Here is a 19,915-nt window from a genome sequence, read left to right on the forward strand (position 1 = left end):
GCTAATAATCATAGCCAACATTCCTAAACACACACCATGTGCCAGGCACTATACAAAGCACTTTACATGGATCACCTCACTTAATTGTCACAATGATTTCATGATGATTCAAATGATCAGGTCACAGTAAAGGAACTAAAATGGTTCTTAGACATATGTTAACGGTTAGAGCTCATTTAAAATTAAAACCACAAGATCATTTTTTTATTACTTAGATTACAAATGTTGTTGGTGAGGAGGGGAAACAGAGAGCTCCCATCTTATTGGCAAAAGTGTTGACTGGTACGTCCATGATGGGCAATTTGGCAATATTTATCAAAATTACAAATGCCCATATCTTTAATCTACAATTCCACTTCTTGGTATGTTGCCTACAAATGCTCTCAATCACATACGCAATGACACATGAACAATATTATTCATTGCAGCACATTTGTAATATTTATCAGCAGGGAACTGGCTACATAAACAATGGCTCATTTGTACAATGGAGTACTTCGCAATCATTAAAAATTTAGGCCATTCTTTATGAATTAATATAAACTGATCTCCAAAACATATTCAATTTAAAACAAAAAGCAAAACTGTTTTGTTTGCTAAAGCCGCCACAATGCAACATACCAGAAATGGGTTGGCTTTCATAACGGGGATTTATTAACCTACAAATTTATTTCTAAGGCCATGAAAATGCCCCAGTTAAGGCATCAACAGGAAGATACCTTCTCTGAAGAAAGGCCACTGGTATCCAAGGTTCCTCTGTTAGACAGCAAGGCACATGGCCAGCTCTCTGGGTTTCGTTGCTTTCAGCTCCTGGTTCCAGTGGCCTCCTCTCTTAGCTTCTGTGGGCCCTCTTTTAGCATCTCCTGGGCTTTTTTCTCTCTCAGCTCTCTCTGGGGGCTTTTTCTCTAAGCTCTTCCCCTACTTCACTGGATGTTTATCTCTCTGGGCTTTTTCTTTTATCCTCATAAAGGAATCCGGTAAAATTAAGACCCACTGGGTTGATCACATCTCAGTAGAAACAACCTAAAAATCCCACCCACAATAGGTTTGCACCCTACAGTAATGGATTAAAAAAACATGCCATTTTCTGGGGGTACATAACAGTTTCATACCAGCACAACAACTAAGATGCACAACACCTACACAGTGTCTCTGGAAAAACACATAAGAAACTTATATTACCTGAACGGTTCAGGGGGGAAAGGAATTGAGTGGCTAGACAATAAGCTGAGGAGACTTTGAAGCACTAGTCACTGGATTTAGAATACTCTCATTGCCTGAAGTAGACCACAGTAACAGAGTATGGAAAGCTACCATGTCTACTCGAGAGTGAACTTCTCAATCAGAGTTAAGTGGTAGGTTTTGCACCTAAAGGGACACATTGGGGGCTTAAACTAGGCTTACAGAACAAGCTGAATGGCTTCTTTTGGCCTAATTGAAAGCTTGATTTAGAGTGCATGTGCAGCAGGATTTGGTGCAAGGTGTATTTTCACTGAAGCCTGGTAGCAAAACTGTGTTGGTGGGGGGATAATCCCTCCCGATCTCAAATTTCATTAGTGGCTACCATTATTTACCGCAAAGAAGTCAGGATTTGTTCATTACCAACATGGTGACATCCTGCCACTGGGGAAGCTCCAGCCAGTTTCGTGTCTTCAAACATGTACAAGCAAGAGTCAGACATCCCTAAGTGTCTTCCAAACTGCAAAGGGCACATGTCAGGTTCATTTGAGGGCTCTATCCACGAACTCTAATCCTGTCCTCTAGTGGCACACTGGGACCCTTGGATTTCTACAACCCAGCAAATATCCGGTTGGGGTGTGAGGTTCAACTTTTCCTCATGGCAAGTACCCCACTTTTTGAGTGAACTCTTGAAATGCCCTTATTTGGCTTGAGGTAGAGGGAAATTACTCTCACCTCTTCTATGGGAGTGGAAACCCCAATTTTGCTTAGTATAAACAAGGTACACAAGTTCTTTTACATTCTTGCACGTTTGCTTAAAGTGTTCCATCTGCCTGTCTCCTTGACCATTTCTAATCCCCGTTCCTTCAAGAATCAAGCCAAGATACAATTGTATTACTGTAACAAATACTGAGTATAACTCAAGCATGGCTTCTTCTATAATTTCAGTTGTGTGTTACATACATATCGTTATGGCATTATGAAGCATCTATTCCCCTATTGTGCTGGTTTGAAAGGATGTAAGGACCCTAGAAGAGCTATGTTTTAATCAAAATCCCATTTCATAAAGGCAGAATAATCCATATTAATACTGTATGTTTGAATCTGTAATTAGATCATCTCCCTGGAGATAGGATTTAATCAAGAGTGGTTGTTAAGTAGGATTAGGTGACAATATATCTCCACCCATTCAGGTGGGTCTTGATAAGTTTCTGGAGTCCTATAAAAGAGGAAACATTTTGGAGAATAAAAGAGATTCAGAGAGAGCAAAGCAGAACGACATAGCCACATGAAGCAGAGTTCACCGGCTAGTGACCTTCGGAGATGAAGAAGGAAAATGCCTCCCAGGGAGCTTCATGAAACAGGAAGCCAGGAGAAGAAGCTTTAGCAGATGACACCGTGTTCACCATGTGCCCTTCCAGATAAGAGAGAAATCGTGACTGCGTTCACCATGTGCCTTCTCACTCGAGAGAAAAATCCTGAACTTCATCAGCCTTCTTGAACCAAGATATCTTTCCCTGGATGCCTTTGATTGGACATATCTATAGACTTGTTTTAATTGGGACATTTTCTCAGCCTTAGAACTGTAAATTAGAAACTTATCAAATTCCCCCCCTTTTTTTTTCCCATTAAGAGTGGAAACTCTTGTATAAATATTTTGTCCTCACAGATCTACAAAGTACCACATATATTATTTTCGACAATTTCTTCATCTTTTATGCCAGTCAAATTCCCCTTTTTAAAAGCCATTCTGTTTCTGGTATATTGCATTCTGGCAGCTAGTAAACTAGAACACCTATTTATTGAGCAGAAATATTTTATACAGTGGTCAACCCAACAGTAGGCACTCTAAAAATGACTGTTGAGTGGAATGTGTGAATAAAAGACATTCACTCAGCCTTATTTCTATTTCTTTTGAAACAACTAGCCTTTCTCTGCTTTCTTCCTTCATAGGAGTCCTTCTAATTCACACTCAAGATTGTAAAGCTGCCCTCCATAGAATATTCTGGTCAATGGACCTTCTGAAATCAACCCGGCTATGAAAGCAGCTGTGATTTTGCTCCCCATTGCATCTTATTGCAATAACACCATTTTATCATAATGCTTGGGCACATCTAATTTAGCTAAGATCACAAGTAAGATGAATTCTGAAAGGGTAAGACAAACAGTAAAAGAGTCTGCCTTTGCTTAGACTCAGTCTAAAATTCACAGTTAACTAAAATAATTTAGGAGAACATAAGGAAAATGATGTATTCTCCACATCAAATGCAGTTAAAAAAAAACGTGGCAGCATTCACAAAATCTAATGAAAACACTATCTATTGTATAATGCATGGATTCAAACCTCAATCTCATTCTAATGTGCTCTTGCCATGGAGATAAAATTATTTTAAGGAAAAAAAGTGGATGCAGAATAAATGGGTAAATTTCTTGGTCATTCTCATTAAGGCTTCAATGTACTGAATGTATTCAATGTATCTTATTGAAGCAATCAAATAAGCTCTTTGCAAAGAGATTTGATATTGGTGTCAGAAGAATCAAAATTATTTATAATGCAAAAATTCTGTTTAAAACAGACATATCACTTCTTATTTTTCTCATCTTGAAAAGAAACCACATTTCATTCAGCAATAATTCTCCTCTCATTCTATCAGAGAATCTCTACTGGAGCAATACTTCACCTAAAATCAATTCTGAAGGATCTTTTATGAATACGCATAAGGCAGAAGACCCCAATTAAATTTCCAAGAGAACACTGCCATTTTGAATAAACAAAGTCATCTCAGTAGAGTCACACTATTTGCAAGGATTGCCACCTAGAAATTAATTACTAGCTTGACATATGCCAAAACAAATTTTTAAAAGAACAGAATGCAGTTGTATCCAGGTGTTTTATCTGTTTGTCTACAAGCCCAATATTTTATGGCATGTAAATATATTAATCTATTCAGCACTATTCAGCACTTCCCACAGAAATCAAAAAAGTTTAATGCCCCCCTTTTTCCTAAATCCAGGTGAAATCTGAGTGAATTACACATGTTCAATGGTGAGTCAGAATATAAGAAGAGAATGAAGTTATAGTGCAGGTAATATCTTTAAAGGCAGAAGTCTTCTTCTTACAAATAAATAATTTTAAAACATTTAGTTCCCCTTCAAAAGATGTACACTAACTACACTACATTAAAGTTTGTGCACTTGTGGAAATCAAAGCTTTAAATAACATGTAATAGTGCTAGCATTGCATAAAGAAGACTGCAATCTATAGTGAAATATAAAAAATAAAAAAAAACCTACCTGAGAATAAAATGAGGAACTTCAAAGAATTTCAATATTCCATTAATTATGAAAATATTTCTTTAAATTAAAAATATTTTTATAAATAAAAATGTTTTAGTACCAAAGGAACTCCAAATAGAAAATAAAGACACAGAGTCGACATATGTAGGTTCTCACATGTTTTAACAGAAAATTATGTTCCAAACTAAAAACTTTGCTTATATTTCATGTCTATAAATCAACTTGTCTCTTAGACTGCTTCTTTCATTACATTAATTTTTCATTAATAAATTTTTCATTAAATAAATTTTCATTAATTTTGCGTATTACAGTAACTTTATATCTTACTGCTAGTAGTTACTTCTTAAAATTTCAGCTGTAACAGATATTTAATCACCCTAGAATAACAATGAATCTATCAAATGAATCATTTGATAAAACACTAACTTATTTTTTCAGCAAACCCACTCTATTCCATTCTTCTGGACATAAGAAACAAAGTAAGACTAAACAGAAATTTTTTTAAATGGTGATAATCTCTCTTCATAATTTTTCAAACCAGTTTCCTGAAATAAATTTCTGATTGTTAAAATGTAAGTCTATTGAACAAGCAAATAATCCTTCATTCTTTAATGCTGGAATTTGAGTTACCTCTCTCAAAACTGTGCTTGTGTAGCCTCGATACAAGCCTAGGATGCCCTGAAATAAACAAAAAGTTGAGAAAGTTATAATAGCAGAGAAGATTTCTCAATGATATTCTAAGTAAAGCAGATTTTAACTGTTCTGAAGTTTGAGCTTTAAACTGTTCACAATTACTACAGTTCTGTAAGAGTTTAAAGGTTCTGAATTGACCTAACAGATATCCCTTTTCCAAAGCTCAGACCAACTCCCTTTAAAATGGGAACTCTAATAATAAAACTGACTACATATTCATCTACTTTTAGTGGCTGTTAGTCAATATATCTTCTGAAAAGAACAGCTAAGATGTTTTGAAACGAAATTATTTTCAAAAGCAAATACATACAGAATGTCAATTATACTTTCATATAAAAGTAAAATCATATTCCTAGTTTCAATCAGAAGACATCAGAAATTCATTAATAATCTCTCAAAGTGGTGATAAATACTTCTAAACAAGTCTTGATTATTTATTTAACTATTTATATGGCTTAGCATGCACCCTCTAATAGATTTATCTCCTTCATGCAACTAAATACTCAATGCCTCCTTGACTAGGTAAGAGAGGGATCATTAAGAATAACTTTTCTAAAATACAGACCTATTGCAAGTTCCACTTAATTGATTCCCTTAAAAAATAAAACACTTCTATATGAAGGAAAACACCATCACCTTATAATGTTGTATTTTATTCCTGCGCATGTAATATATATGCAAAACACAACCATCATCATGCTTACGCTGATTACTAAACAAAAAAAATGTTCCCTAGTTACATGGCTAGCAAGAATGATTTCTGAACCATAGCTTAACACTAATCCACCACTCAGTAAAAGAGGAATTACATTCTGATATAACCTTTATAGTGTTAGCCACTATTATCACTCTATTGCTGCACTTCTCTTTCACAGGCCTAAAATGTTGTAGTAATTTACAATTTAATTCATGTCCTTTTAAAAAGAACTACAGGGCAGGCCACGGTAGCTCAGCAGGCAGAGTTCTCGCCTGCCATGCCAGAGACCCAGGTTCGATTCCTGGTGCCTGCCCATGTAAAAAAAATTTTTTTAACTACAGGAAGATTACAATGATGGTCACATATACAGTAGTCTGGCACTCAAAATTGTTTTACAAATTTGAAAAGAAATGAAAATTAAAATTCAAAAACAAAGGAAAGGCAAAGACAATCTAAGCATAAAAAGTTACCATACACTAAATTATTTAAATTTAGTTATTATAACACTAAATTCAGTTCTAAGGTTTCCCCTAAGGCTGCTGGGATGAGTTCCACAGGGTTCAGAATATCAATGTACTACATAAACCTTCCCAAAAAAGAAAAAAAAAAGAGAGTCCACTTAAAAACACACCTTACCTCTTGATATAAGATGTTAGAAAAAATCTGAAATGTTCTTGATGAAGCAGATACCTGTGCCCTCTGCTTAACCAGTTCAGAAGGAACTCGAATCAAGCAGGCAACCTAAAAATATCAATTTAATAACATTATAAAAGAATCTACAATAAAAAATTAATTTTTTGTAAGCAAAAATTATAAAAAAGTATAATGTTCAGGCTTAGCACAAGTCTTTAAGAGTTTTTGTTTTTGACCTAAAAGAAAACTTGGACCCTGAATGGACATACATTGTTTTGTCAGCCCAGAACCTTTCTTCCCTTGCCCTGTAATAGATAACTTTCCAAGTGAATCATTCTCCCTGAACCAGCAACAAGCTTCTTAGCACATTTACACATTTTGAACCCCAGATACCTAGAACAGTGTCTGGCACATGACAGGCATTTCAAACATGTTTGATGACAGAATGAACCAAATGCACCTTTGCTCTACTGGAAGTAATGCATATATCAGTACTCCTATACCCTTCTACCCCCTCCCACCAACTGCTTCAACCAGCTCCCAAACTCAGGACTTCAGATTTCTCCACCATCCAATAACTGAGGAGTAACTCCTGGCACTCTTGGACTCTGCTCCAGCATTCCAGTTGACCGGTTCTGACTGGTCCATACGCACACCCTACCAGTTAATATATAATTTTAATACTATCCCTGGGCAGATGCTCCCTAAAGTTCACACCTCCAGGATTTTACCTTCAATAGCTTACTTACTTTCACAAAAAGGAACTATAAAGAATTGATCAAGCCAGTAGGAACACTTCTATAGGAGGACAGGAGACAAGGGTGAGGAAAGGGGAGCAGGGGACAGAGAGGGAGATACATAAACTGATACTGTAAATGGTTTTAATGCACTATATTTAAGCCTCTATACAGTAAGAAGTCTGTCAAAGACACAAATTTTTTCTACAACTGACATTTCATATACCTGATTCTGGTGTTCAATATTTTGCAAATGGTTGAAGAGACTACTTCTAAAACTTTCAGACCCAAATACATATATCCAATCGCGCACACACACAAACACCATATCCCTACTTGCAGCACAATAAGAAATGTGGACAATCTTTCTTCAATTACACATGTATAAAAACAGAAACAGCATCAAATTTCATGAAGCATTCCCAAATAGAATAAACAAACTCAAACAGGCTTGTCTATTTTCAATCTATATTCTCCTAATCCCCAATCATAGATTACTACTCCATTTGAATACTAAGTAAAGTTCTGTCTTCCCAATATAAAGTGGCTCTCAGGCAGGGATGGCAAACTTTTTATGTAAAGGACCAAATAGTAACCATTTTAGACTTTGCAGCCATATAGTCTCTATCACAACTGCTCAACTTTTTTAGTACAAAAGCAGCCCTATATAATAATATTAGTGAAAGGTGTGGCTATGTTCCAATAAAGCTTTATTTCAAAAACAGGAGACAGTTTGCTAATCCCTACTCTAAGGAGTAAACACTGGCAAACACCTCTTTAGTATCAGTCTTGGCAAGAGTACTGTAGGCACAGAAAAGATTTGGGCATTACCACCCCAGAATACGTGGGGCAAAGACAGTATGTGATATGATTTTAGATGTCATGGAGTCAGCTAGCTAACATGGGCATATAACCTCTAAAAGATAGATGATAAGTAACAATGCTTTATGTTGATGCACTACAGCAGATATGGTTATGATGACAAAAGATTCATTACAGGAAGTTGTTTTCCTCCCAAACCTGACAGGATTTACAAAACAATATGATTTGATTTATATTTCTTCATTCAAACATTAGACTGCTTACTGTTTACAAAGATGCCTACAATCTGAACTAACCTATCTTTCTACCTACAGTCTGCCTTCAAACTTACTTAACAATTCAACAGAAAGACACCAAGCCAGACACTGCACAGGAGCTACATGGTCAAGAAGAGTAAGATGGTGGCCCAGCCCCAAGTAATTCACAGATACCCAAAGACAATTTCAATAACACATGGCAAAAGAGGTAAAGACAGGGAACGCAAGAAACAGAGAAGGGTATTTTTTAAAACATTTTTATTGAGAAATATCCACACACATATAATCCAACTATATTAAATGATCAAAAGCTTACGATATCATCACATAGGTGTGTATTCTTTACCATGACATTTTTAGAACATTTACATCACTTCAGAAAAAGAAATAAAAAGAACTCATACATCCCATATTCCTCACCCCTCCCTCTCATTGACCCACAGTATTTCAATCTACCCAATTTTTACCCTTTATCTGCCCCTATTATTTACTCATTATTTTAACCTTATTTATTTTACTCATCTGTGCATACCCTGGATAAAACGAACACCAGAAACAAGGTTTAAACAATCACACAGTCAAATTGTAAAAACTATCTAGTTATACAGTCTTCTGCAAGAATCAAGGCTACTGGAACACAGCTCAACAGTTTCAGGTACTTTCCTCTAGTCACTTCAATATACCATAAACTAAAACGGGATCTCTATATAACGTGTAAGAATAACCTCCAGGATAAGTTCTCAACTCTGTTTGAAATTTCTCAGCCATTGAGACTTGACTCTTTCTCATTTCTCTCTTTATCCTTTTGGTTAAGAAAGTTTTCTCAATCCCTTGATGCCAGGTCCTGGCTCACTCCTAGGAATCATGTCCCACATAGGAGGGAGGGTAGTGAGTTCACCTGCCAAGATGGTTGAGAGAGAAAGGCCACATCTGAGCAACAAAAGAGGTTCTCTGGGGATAACTCTTAGGCATAATTATAAGTAGGCTTAGCTTCTCATTTGCAGGAATAAGCTGAAGAAGGGTATTTAGTCCAACCTCTAGGCTCAGGGATAAGTGCCAGAGATTATACCTTTACAGAACCTTCCAAATATGAGCCAGAATTAGCTGGCAAGAAAAATGAAAAACGCTGGGGAGAGGAAACAATGTAAGGGAAAACACAAATACAGAAGCAGAGCACTCAGAACTACAATGCCATCCCACACATCAATCCACAGTTGTATTCAGCCAAGCCATTCCATATTTCCAAAACACCAAATGTACGGTCAAGAATAATGGGAAGTAAGACAGGATAAACAGCCAAGGAGGCCCTCTATACCATGCTAAGCTTGGACTTTATTCCACAGGCAATGGAACCAACTGAAAAAATTTAAGCAGAGGAATGGGAACCTGAGTCTTAGGTAAACCACTCTTGCTACAGTATGTAGAACAGTAAGGTTATGGAGAACAGGAAGAAAAAAATGGGGAGATAAGTCAGAAGCCATGAGACTAGTTATGACATGGTTAAAACAGTTCTGTAAAAGATGATCAGAAAATCAAGACCAAGAGGGCTCAAATTTGAGAAAAAGTCAGGAGTAAAATCAACAGAACTTGGTGACTAATAGGTTATGAATGAGGAAACAAGGAGAGAGTAAGATGTTCCTAGTTTCTGGTTTGGATAATGGGTATATGGTGGTGTCATTACATGAAATCAAGGGTCAGAGGAGGGAAGAACAAGTTTAGAGGAAAGATGGTAAGTTCAAATTGGGAAATGTTGAGTAGGAGAAGTCTGTAACTATGTCCAGGCAAGAAATGAATATATGGCTAGAAAACTAGAAAGTAACAGAACTAGAAATATAGATATGGAATCCATCAGTATACAGGTGATGGCTAAAACTAAAAGAATAGATTGAATCACCGTAAGAAGCACAAAAAGGGAAGAATAGGTAAGAACGGGACCCTGAGGAATGCCAATTTTTAAAGTACCACTGTAGTGAGACCTCAGCTGCCCACTTCTCAACTCTCATATGTGAGAAGCTCCCCAGTAAGGAAAGCCAAAAGGAGTCCATCACCCTCTCCCTGTCTCTGGTAGAAGTACTGTCAGGAAAGTCAGACTTGGCCAAAAGATACCCCCACCCAGGAGACTGATTTTAGAGCTGTGCTGTCTAATACACAGGCCACTAATCATATAGGGGCTACACAGCACCTGAAAAGTGGCAAAAATGAAATGTGGTATAGGGATAAAAGAGACAGGGATTTTGAAGACTTAGTATGAGAAAATAATGCAAAATATCTCAGTAAGTTTTATATGATTACATGTTGATACAGTGATATTTTGGATATATTTGGTTTAATAAAATATATTATTAGAACTCATCCAGCTGGTTTTTAACCTGTTTTAATGTGATTATTCAAAAATGTAAATATACATCCGTGTCTTGCATTACATTTTTACTGTACTGCTGTTCTTGAGCTACTGGGACAGTTCAACATTCATTTACAGAAGCAGCATCCAGCAAAAGAGGCATCCTGGGTCAACCGGACAGTTTAAGAGGCAGTGCCAGGGACAGTATCCTAGCCACACTCTTTCATCCTAGCCACACTCTTTCTGAAGTGTGTGCCCAGCTACCGTTATCACCCTGACCTCCAACCCATGCAGTCCCCATGCCTGGTTCTCCAGTCTTCCATGTATTCTAACAGCTACCAAATGTTACTATCAGTTAAAGAACTAACAACTTTTTGGGTTATTAGTAACAGAACACCCAATAGTGGCTTTGGCAATAAACAACATTAAATTATGTCACTTAATAAGTAGTTTGAGGATAGGCAATTCAACACTGAGTGCAGAACCTCAACAAAGTATGCAAGAACCCAGACTCTTTCTCTCCTTCTACTCTGCCAGCTTTGGCATATTGGCTTTTCATCCTTAGACCTGCTACCCCACGAATAAAAGATGGCCCAACTCTTCCAGCACTGCATCATCACACAAATGGGTCCAAGGCAAGAAGAGGAGTAGGCGTCCTCTTTACTGCTTTATATTAGAAAGGAAGATCTTTGTCAGATGTTCCCCAGCAGATGTGCTCTTGCATGTGGTGGTCAGCATTGTGCATGGCCACCCCTTGTCGGAGAGGGTGAGAACATGTGGATCTAGTCAAGGGTTAGGGACAATGACACCCAAACCAAATCAGTATTAGGTTGGCAAGGAAGAAGGGGAAGGCAACTTTAAATGTCTGCCAACTTTCCCCAAAAGAATCTTCTTTTCTATAAGTTAGTTTAGATCAGCTTCTATTGCAAGCAACCAAGACTACTACTTTATATCCAAGGGAGAGAGAAGTTCCAAATGGAGTTTGCAGTGTGATGGGCAAGAGGTTCAAACTTTGCACACATGAAAGTTAATGTAGCTGGGGCAAGAGAGCCGTTACGTTGAATTCAGAAGTGATTTAGAAATGGAGACAGCGAGTACAGACTTCCAATTATAGGCAGTTGGTGAAAAAATTAGGAGAGATGGATTCACAGATAAAGGTGGCACAGGGTTAAGAAACAGGTTTTTTCTTTTTTCTTTTAATATTGGCACACATTTGCTTATTGGATGGGAGAAAGCGGTATCAGCAAGGCCAAGGTTGTCAATATAGGAAAAATGGGGTAATTCATGAAGACCCAAAAGCTATGAAAAAAGAGGGGTAACAAGCCCTATACTTCTGGATTACCCCCCATTTCCCACGTTGCCCCTCAGGCTAGGGTGCAATTCCCTGCATCTAAACTAGTCCTTTCCTTCAGGGCTCAACTCCAAGAGGAATTTGAGCAATGGCCTGGTTGTGGATCTTCAGACACCAGCTCTGGGAATGAACACGTCAGCATTCTCCCTGCCTTATTTGGGTCTAATTTTTCCTATTTGACTTGGAATACACATCATTATGGCATTTCTTTAAGGCTTGATTTCTATAATTTATAATTCTTCCTGATCAAAGCCTTTCTTCGCTGACTAAATTCTCTTATTTTTTAAATGTTTTTTTATTGTGAAATATAACATATATACAAAAAAGCAATAAATTTCCAAGTACATTTTAACAGATTTTAAAGTTTAATATGGATTACAGTGCCACGATTTTTTATTTTTCCTTCTAGCTGCTCTAAGACACTGGGGCCTAAAAGAAATATTGATATATTGATTCAGCAGTCATATTCATTTATTAAATCCTATTTTCTCTATTATACTCTTCCTTCTCTTTCCTGTGAAAAATAACACACAAAAAAGCAATAAATTTGAAAAGTACTTGCAAACAATTAGTTGTAGAACAGATTTCAGCATTTGGTGTGGGTTACAATTATACAATTTTAGGTTTTTATTTGTAGCTGCTCCAATAAACTGATTCAGCACTCTTACTCATTCGCTAAACCCAACCTTCTCTGCATAATTCCACCATCACCTTTAATCTTTCTTTCACTCTTTGGGAGTATTTGGGCTATGCCCATTCTAACTTTTTCATGTTGGGAGGGGCTGTTGACAAAATGGGATTGGGGGATGGAAGTAGTTGATGTTCTGGAGAAGCTGGCCCCTCTCCATTTCAGGACTTATCTGGTCCAGGGAAGAAATCTGGAAGTTGTAGGTTTCTGGAAAGTTACCCTAGTGCATAGAACTCTTGTGGAATTTTATATAATTGTCTAGGTATTCTTTAGTATTGGTGGGAATGGTTCTGGTTGGGGTTTGGCAAGTTATGATAGTAACAATGTCTAACTGAAGTCTGCGAAATAGTGACCTCCAGAGTAACCTCTCAACTCTATTTGAACTCTCTCAGCCACTGACAGCTTATCTGCTATACATCTTTTCCCTGCTTCTGCCAGGATGGCACTGTTGATTCCATGGTGACAGGGACAGACTCATCCCTGCGGGTCATCTCCCATGTTGCCAGGTAGACTTTCACCCCTGGATGTCATGTCTCACGTAGGGGGGAGGGCAATGGTTTCACTTGCAGAGTTGGTCTTAGAGAGAGGCCACATCTGAGCAACAAAAGAGGTCCTTTGGAGGCGACTCTTAAGCACACCTATAGGTAAGCTAAGCTTTTCTACTACATACATAAGCTTCACAAGAGCAAGCCTCAAGCTTGAGGGCTTAGCCTATTGATTTTGGTGTCCCTAATGTTTGACACAGAAGCCAGGGTTTCTCTGGTAGTAAAATTTAATAGTTCCATATTTTTCCTCTCATCCCTCAGGGGACTTAGCCAATACTTTCAGATCATCTGCTTTATATAGTCTGGGATGTATCCAGGCATTATATTAAGCTATACAGGATGAAAGGTTCTCGTTCTTATTCTGGGCTCCCAGTGTTAAGATTGCTTAAATGATCTATCCAGACAGGTTGAGTTAGATTATGTGCTACTGAAAATTCAGATTGTGGACAAATAAACCCTTCTTTTTTTGGTCTCAAAAAGTAGGTAAATTCTAAAATGCAGGCAATATCTTTCTTCTCCTTATTATTATTTTCCAAAGTAAGGGAATTATTTTGTTGGTTAAGGATTTTTTCTTTTTTTACTTATTAACTTATTACTTTTTTTTTACTCACTTATTAATTTCTACTTTGTCATTCAAAGAGAAAATAATTTATTAAAAAAACTATATTATGACTTTGTCATAAATAAGCTTCTTGAGGGTAAGAGGAAATTATGTAACCAACCTTACCAATCAACTGGGGAAATAAAAACTCTACTACTATGTTTTTTGTATGATTTTATACAGAAAAGCAAATTACCAAGAGGGGAAACAGCAAAAATTAATCATTTCCACAGAAATGACTTAACCCATTACTCCAGAAATTTAAAAGTATATATACATATGATTACATAAAACTAAAAAAATAGAGTGGGATTGAGGGTGATGTTTCCCCTTTTTGTCTACAGTTTCTAAATTCTCTACAATGAACATGGTTCATTTGCTTCATATTTTTAGCATAATTTCAAAAGGTAAAAATATTTGTCAGGGAACAAAAATTTTAAGTGAGGAAGAAAAAAAGAAAGTATCGATTTGAAATATGCTTTTAGATGCAAATCTACCCATCAGCCTTGACAAAAACATTACTTTTAATTTAGTGACAATAAACACACGCACAAAAGATTAAATAGCTTACCTCTGAAGCCTAATACTGGATGTGAATTGTGTTACTTTCGATAGCATAGTATAAACTTTTAGCTCGGTCCTTATAAACCAGGACAGAAAATAAAACCCATTGAAACTTACATGAACCCAACAGGACAGTGTCCAGCACCTAAAACTCATTAAAGAAATGAAAATAAATATAAAAAAGAAAAGAGTATACAAACTCCTTGTATTTTTTTTTCTCCTTGTATTTTTCAATTCAAGAGGTCAAGAGTAAAATATAACCCCAATATGTCAAGAAAATAGGAATTGTCTATTTTTGTGGCTTGGCATAAATATTTATGGAACTTTCTGCTTCATATGACCTGCCATGTTCTTACATTATGTTTTGATTCCTTGAAAATACAAAAGCAGAAGAAAAACTTTGAAATGGTTCTCAGATGAAAAATAATCTAACTAGCTGAAACAGTACAAGGTACCCAGCATGGCTTCCTGACTTCTCTGGCATGGAAATTTTGGCATAAGAGAAAGGCTACAAAGAAATGCCTCTATTTCCTCCAATACCTCTGGTTCCTTCCATTTGGTTTTCTATTAACTCTGATCTTCGCTAGATTTGAATTTGCACTACAAGACAGTATTTCAATGCACAAGAACAAAAACACAATATTGTGGTTCTATGAAAAGAAATAAAGGTGATGTCATCTATGGGTCTCTTGGTAAATCTACTTTTCAGAGAATCCTTTCCATAAATCTAGGGTTCAGTAAGAATCCATGACACAGGATTGGTAGCATTTCCATTAAACCCAAGAATGTTTTTATATGTTAAAGCTCTATAAAAAGACAAGGCATCTAAGGTTTGTCATAAAGAAAATACATGTCCACATCTTGTGTAAACATTAATATGCAGTACTGGCCTCATCAGACTTAAAATATTCCTAAAATGCAACGAACCCTTGGTTTAAAAATTGATTATTATAATAAAATCAATACCAAGATTGTTCTTTCTTTGGCATAAAGGTTTTAATCAATTTTTGTATTGGAGAGAATATGTCCCCTTTTAGTATTAATTAAATTAAAAACCAAAATGCAAAAATACAAATTATAAGACTAAGCATTTGAAAGAGAAAAAATATACAGTGGACTTGCACTACACATTAGGTAAAATAAGTAAAATCTCTAGTCCTTTCATTGCCACAGGCACATTCCATTCCCCAACATATCATATGCCAGGGTTTTACAATATTCTATACTCATGCTCTTGAAATGTTCTTCAAAGTCACAAGGCATCACCAATCATGCCTTATATTAACATTTCATCTTTTATCTATTTCAACATAATTCACAAAAAAATAACCTGCTCTAAGACTTCTCTAAGAAATTCAATCAACAAGCCATAAATACTGCTCTGATATTAGAAGCTAATTCTGCCAGCACTTTAAATATAAATCAATCTAAGAAATTACTTAAGGTCAGAGGGCTACTTGGCTTAGGAACCAAGAACCAAATCTTCTGATTATCACCTCCAGAATTATTTTTTACTAAAGATACATCAAATTCATACACATCATTTCCTCTCAATAAAATTGCAATAAAAATTTATACACATCTAAAGAACAAAAAGGTTCAAGGTTTAATATCAACTTCAGGCCTGAATTACAGGCAAATCTGTAATTCAATAGGAACTTAAGCTAAATAGAGTCAAAGTTTAATCACAGTCAAAGCAAAAGTTTTTTGGACTTTGCAGAACAAACACAATGTGGCAAATTTAAAAGAGAGACCTCATGCATGACACACTGGAGATTTTTGAAATGCACAGTTTACTTATTTCTATTTTAATATACATTATCGTGTAATTTCCAAAATTCTTTCTAGAAAGATTTCCAAATTAAGTATGCCTAATATATTTTTCTATACTGTTTTTTAAAATTCAAAAACAAATCCCAACAACTGAATAGTTTGTGTGCCAAGTCTGCCATCTTCTGATTACAAGCAGAATCACAACCGTTGATAAAATAAACTGAACATATAGCAATTTATTAAATCCTAACTTACCTTCCTTAGAGTTTAAATTTTGCCCTCTGATATTGAAATATAAGCTGATCAAACATTTTTCCCGATAAGACATTTCCCACTGATACAATAGCCAACGACACTAGAATAAAATATTTAAATCTGTATAATCATTCATCTTCTCCTGCCTGACAAGACTACTGTCCTTAATAATAGGGAGTCTAGACACAAATTAATAGCTCTCTCAATGAAAATAATTATATCAATTAGACCATACTCTAAAACTACTTCACAGAATTTTATGTAACCCAAGAGGCAAGCCTCAAAATGGTTTTTCCACCTTTGTACATTTCTGTGACAGAAGACAGTCATATTTCTCAGGAGATGACAAAAGCTTCATGGACAGATTTGTAGACTTCAGGCAATATAAGCTCTGAAGCAGAATATAATATAATGGTAACTATATTTGTTTCCTATTGCTATTATAAAAAATTACCACATATTGAGTGACAACACAAATTTATTATCTTACAGTTTTGGAACTGTAAGTTCCAGAAGTCCGAAATCAGTTTTGTTGAGCTAAAATCAAGGGGTCAGCCAGTTTGCATTTCTTCTGGAAGCTCTAGAGATCCATCCGTACCCTTGCCTTTTCTACTTTCAAGAAGCTACCTCCATTCTTTGCTTTGTGGCCCTTCCTCCATCTTCAAGCCAGCCACTAAGCATCTTCAAATCTCTCTCATACTGACACCTCTGCTTTCCTCTTATAAGAGGACCCTTGTGAATACACTGGGTACCCCGGACAATCCCGAATAATCTTTCCTTCTCAAGGTCCTTAACCTAATCATATCTACAAAGTTCCTTTTGCTATGTAAAACCACAGGTTTCACGTATTAGGATGTGGACATCTTTGCCATGACTTTATTTCGCCTACCACATTAGCCAACAGCAAATTTTAGAGCCCTAACTTTAAGAAACCCAGAGTGATACGAATACTTAGTATTATCCAAATAACATGCATCTCATCCCCAATTCCTCATCAATTCTGCCTTGTTTTTTTAATATCACATAAAAAGCAGAAGATGAAGGTGCTGAGAGAGAAATATTTGTCTAGTTATTCACTCTGCAAAGGTCTTTAATTGCTCACAGCTGCTGGAAGATTTTGAGCAAGTCACAAAACTTCTTTGAATTTCAACTTCTTCATATTATGAACTAATAAACCCTCCCCAAACTGTAAGATTCTAAAATTCTAAAAAATATGCAACTAGCAGCAGTGTGACATGGAAAGAGAACCAACATTTACCAGATACTTTGCGTGTCAGCTGTTAGGCTGGACACTTTAAATGTTGCATCATTTAATCCTTACAAGAACCAGGATGGGGTAACGTTATTTAGCCTGTTTTTCAAGAGGTGGAAAAAAACAACTCAGTGAGATAAAGTAAACTGCCTACAGATACACAGCAAATACATAGGAAAGTCACAATTTCAAATCCGATCTCTGTAACTTGACAGCTGTAATCCATACCACACAGCCTTCTTAGAGAGGCCCTCAAAATAGTCTCTATTTAACAAATATGTCCAACTTATTATATAAAATGTTCCTCAAGGGCAGGGATCAAAATTTCTTATTCTGTGTCTCAGTACATAGTACACTGCTGGACACACAACCAGCATTCAAATATTGGAAAGCATACAATAATAAATCAAACCAAATTTGTAATAAATTTAATTCATTACAGTACCAGAACCATAATCTTTAGCAAAATAGTATTTTTAAAACTGAAGGTTTGTCACTGACCAATTGTAGCTTTGCAGAGAAATAGACTAATCCTAACCGCAGTACTTTGCTCCTTTGAGAAAAGGATTCAATTTTTGTTTTTATAATATAATGGCAATAACATTATTGTGGTCTGAAACAGTTTTTTCAACTTCATCACCTTATATGAGAATTGTATGCATTGTTTCTATAAAGCTGAACTAAATCTGTGTTCCACAAACTGACACTGCTCTTGAATAAAATGCCAACACAGAGGTTTCCTCCCCTCCTGTCCACTAACTAAATAATACGATCAATGAAATGCATTATTCTAGACCATGAATGCATACCATCTACACTAAAGCTGCATGCTATACTGGGGACAGAAAACAATCTGAAATGAGTTAGGAGAAGGTGGACACCCAAAAATTGGAAGATGGGTGTTCCTTTACAAGAGCCTCCCTGAAAAATCTCATCAGCACATTATGCTTGCACCTAAAAGGACAAGCTAACAAGCAGTGTCACACAACAAGCAGGTCATGGCAAGCCTAGGCAAACCCTGACCCTCTCCCACTCCCCCCTGCCCTCTTTCTCTCTCCTACTCCTACCCTTTCTGCACATTAGCTCAGCCTCATATGGCTGGGATAGTAGGAAACGTTGGGGTGTACTTGGTGAGTTTAACTCGTACATTCTGCCGGAACAGTTCAAACATATACACAACACATGTGAAGGACACAGCGTATTAACAAAGGCATCCATGATGAAAAATGCACTGAAGATACGTTGTTGGGAAGGCTTTTTAAAGTATCACTCATCTGCTCATGGACAGATGAGTGATACTTGGATAAAAATATGGATAAAAATAAATAATAGGGGAGAAAAGGGGTAAAATAAATTGAGAAAAATGAAATATTCATAGTCAATGAGGCGGAGGGATAAGGGGCATGAGATATATGAGTTTTTACTTTTTTCTTTTTATTTCTTTTTCTGGAGTGATGCAAATGCTCTAAAAATGACCATGGTGATGAATACACAACCATGTGATGATGTTGTGAGCCACTGATTGTATACCATGTATAGATTGTATGTTTTATGAGTGTAAAAATTTGTCAATAAAAATATTAACAAAAAAGAAGGGTTTTTTATATAACGCCAATACCCATCTTGCCCCCTTGCCCCAACTCACATAACAATTACCTAAAATTCAGTTCGGGGATTACTTATTTTATGAGGCCTTTCTTGTCACTTAACATAGACAAGACTGACCACTCTTTCCCTTCAGGCTCTCATTAGACTGCAAGCCTGGTAAAGGCACCATCTTATCTCGTCATTTTCATCCACAAGGCCTCAAACATATTGAGGACTTAAGATTTAAGTTCACAATGCCCATTACAGATAACAAAAGTGGCAGAGGGATCCAAGATAAGCTGAACAAATGCAGCCTATAGAAAATGAATCAAAGGAGTCCAAGTTAGTAAAGAGTATAAGAGGAAACAGTTTAAAGAACGACAACGGAACGCAGATTTTTTTATTCCTGAATTTTTTTTAACATTTTTTTTTTATTGTGAACTACATATCAAAAAAGCGATGAATTTCAAAGTACATTATAACAAGTAAATTATAGAACAGATTTCATAGTTTGGTATGGGTTACAATTCCACAATTTTAGGTTTATTCTTCTAGCTGCCTCAAGATTCTGGAGACTAAAAGAAATATCAATATAATGATTCAGCACTCATATTCATTTGTTAAATCCTTTTTCCTCTGTTAT

The 19,915-nt window shown here is 36.2% G+C and overlaps 1 protein-coding gene across 5 annotated transcripts in view; it reads right to left on the reverse strand.

Moving 5' to 3' along the window:
* The window catches only part of SLC25A26 (solute carrier family 25 member 26), a 244,220-nt gene that overhangs the window by 165,646 nt on the left and 58,659 nt on the right, over positions 1-19,915 (reverse strand). For all 5 annotated transcript variants that reach the window (XR_013162646.1, XR_013162647.1, XM_077128765.1 and 2 more), the window contains 2 exons: positions 6,503-6,607; positions 5,107-5,154 (listed from right to left, as the gene is read on the reverse strand). Coding sequence is in view for 3 of the 5 variants with exons in the window: in XM_077128765.1 (XP_076984880.1) it covers positions 5,107-5,154; positions 6,503-6,607 (153 nt within the window). In the remaining 2 variants the exon portion in view is untranslated. The remainder of the gene's footprint in view (positions 1-5,106; positions 5,155-6,502; positions 6,608-19,915) is intronic.

The sequence above is a fragment of the Tamandua tetradactyla genome, chromosome 15 (assembly GCF_023851605.1).
Source record: "Tamandua tetradactyla isolate mTamTet1 chromosome 15, mTamTet1.pri, whole genome shotgun sequence".
Lineage (NCBI taxonomy): Eukaryota > Metazoa > Chordata > Mammalia > Pilosa > Myrmecophagidae > Tamandua > Tamandua tetradactyla.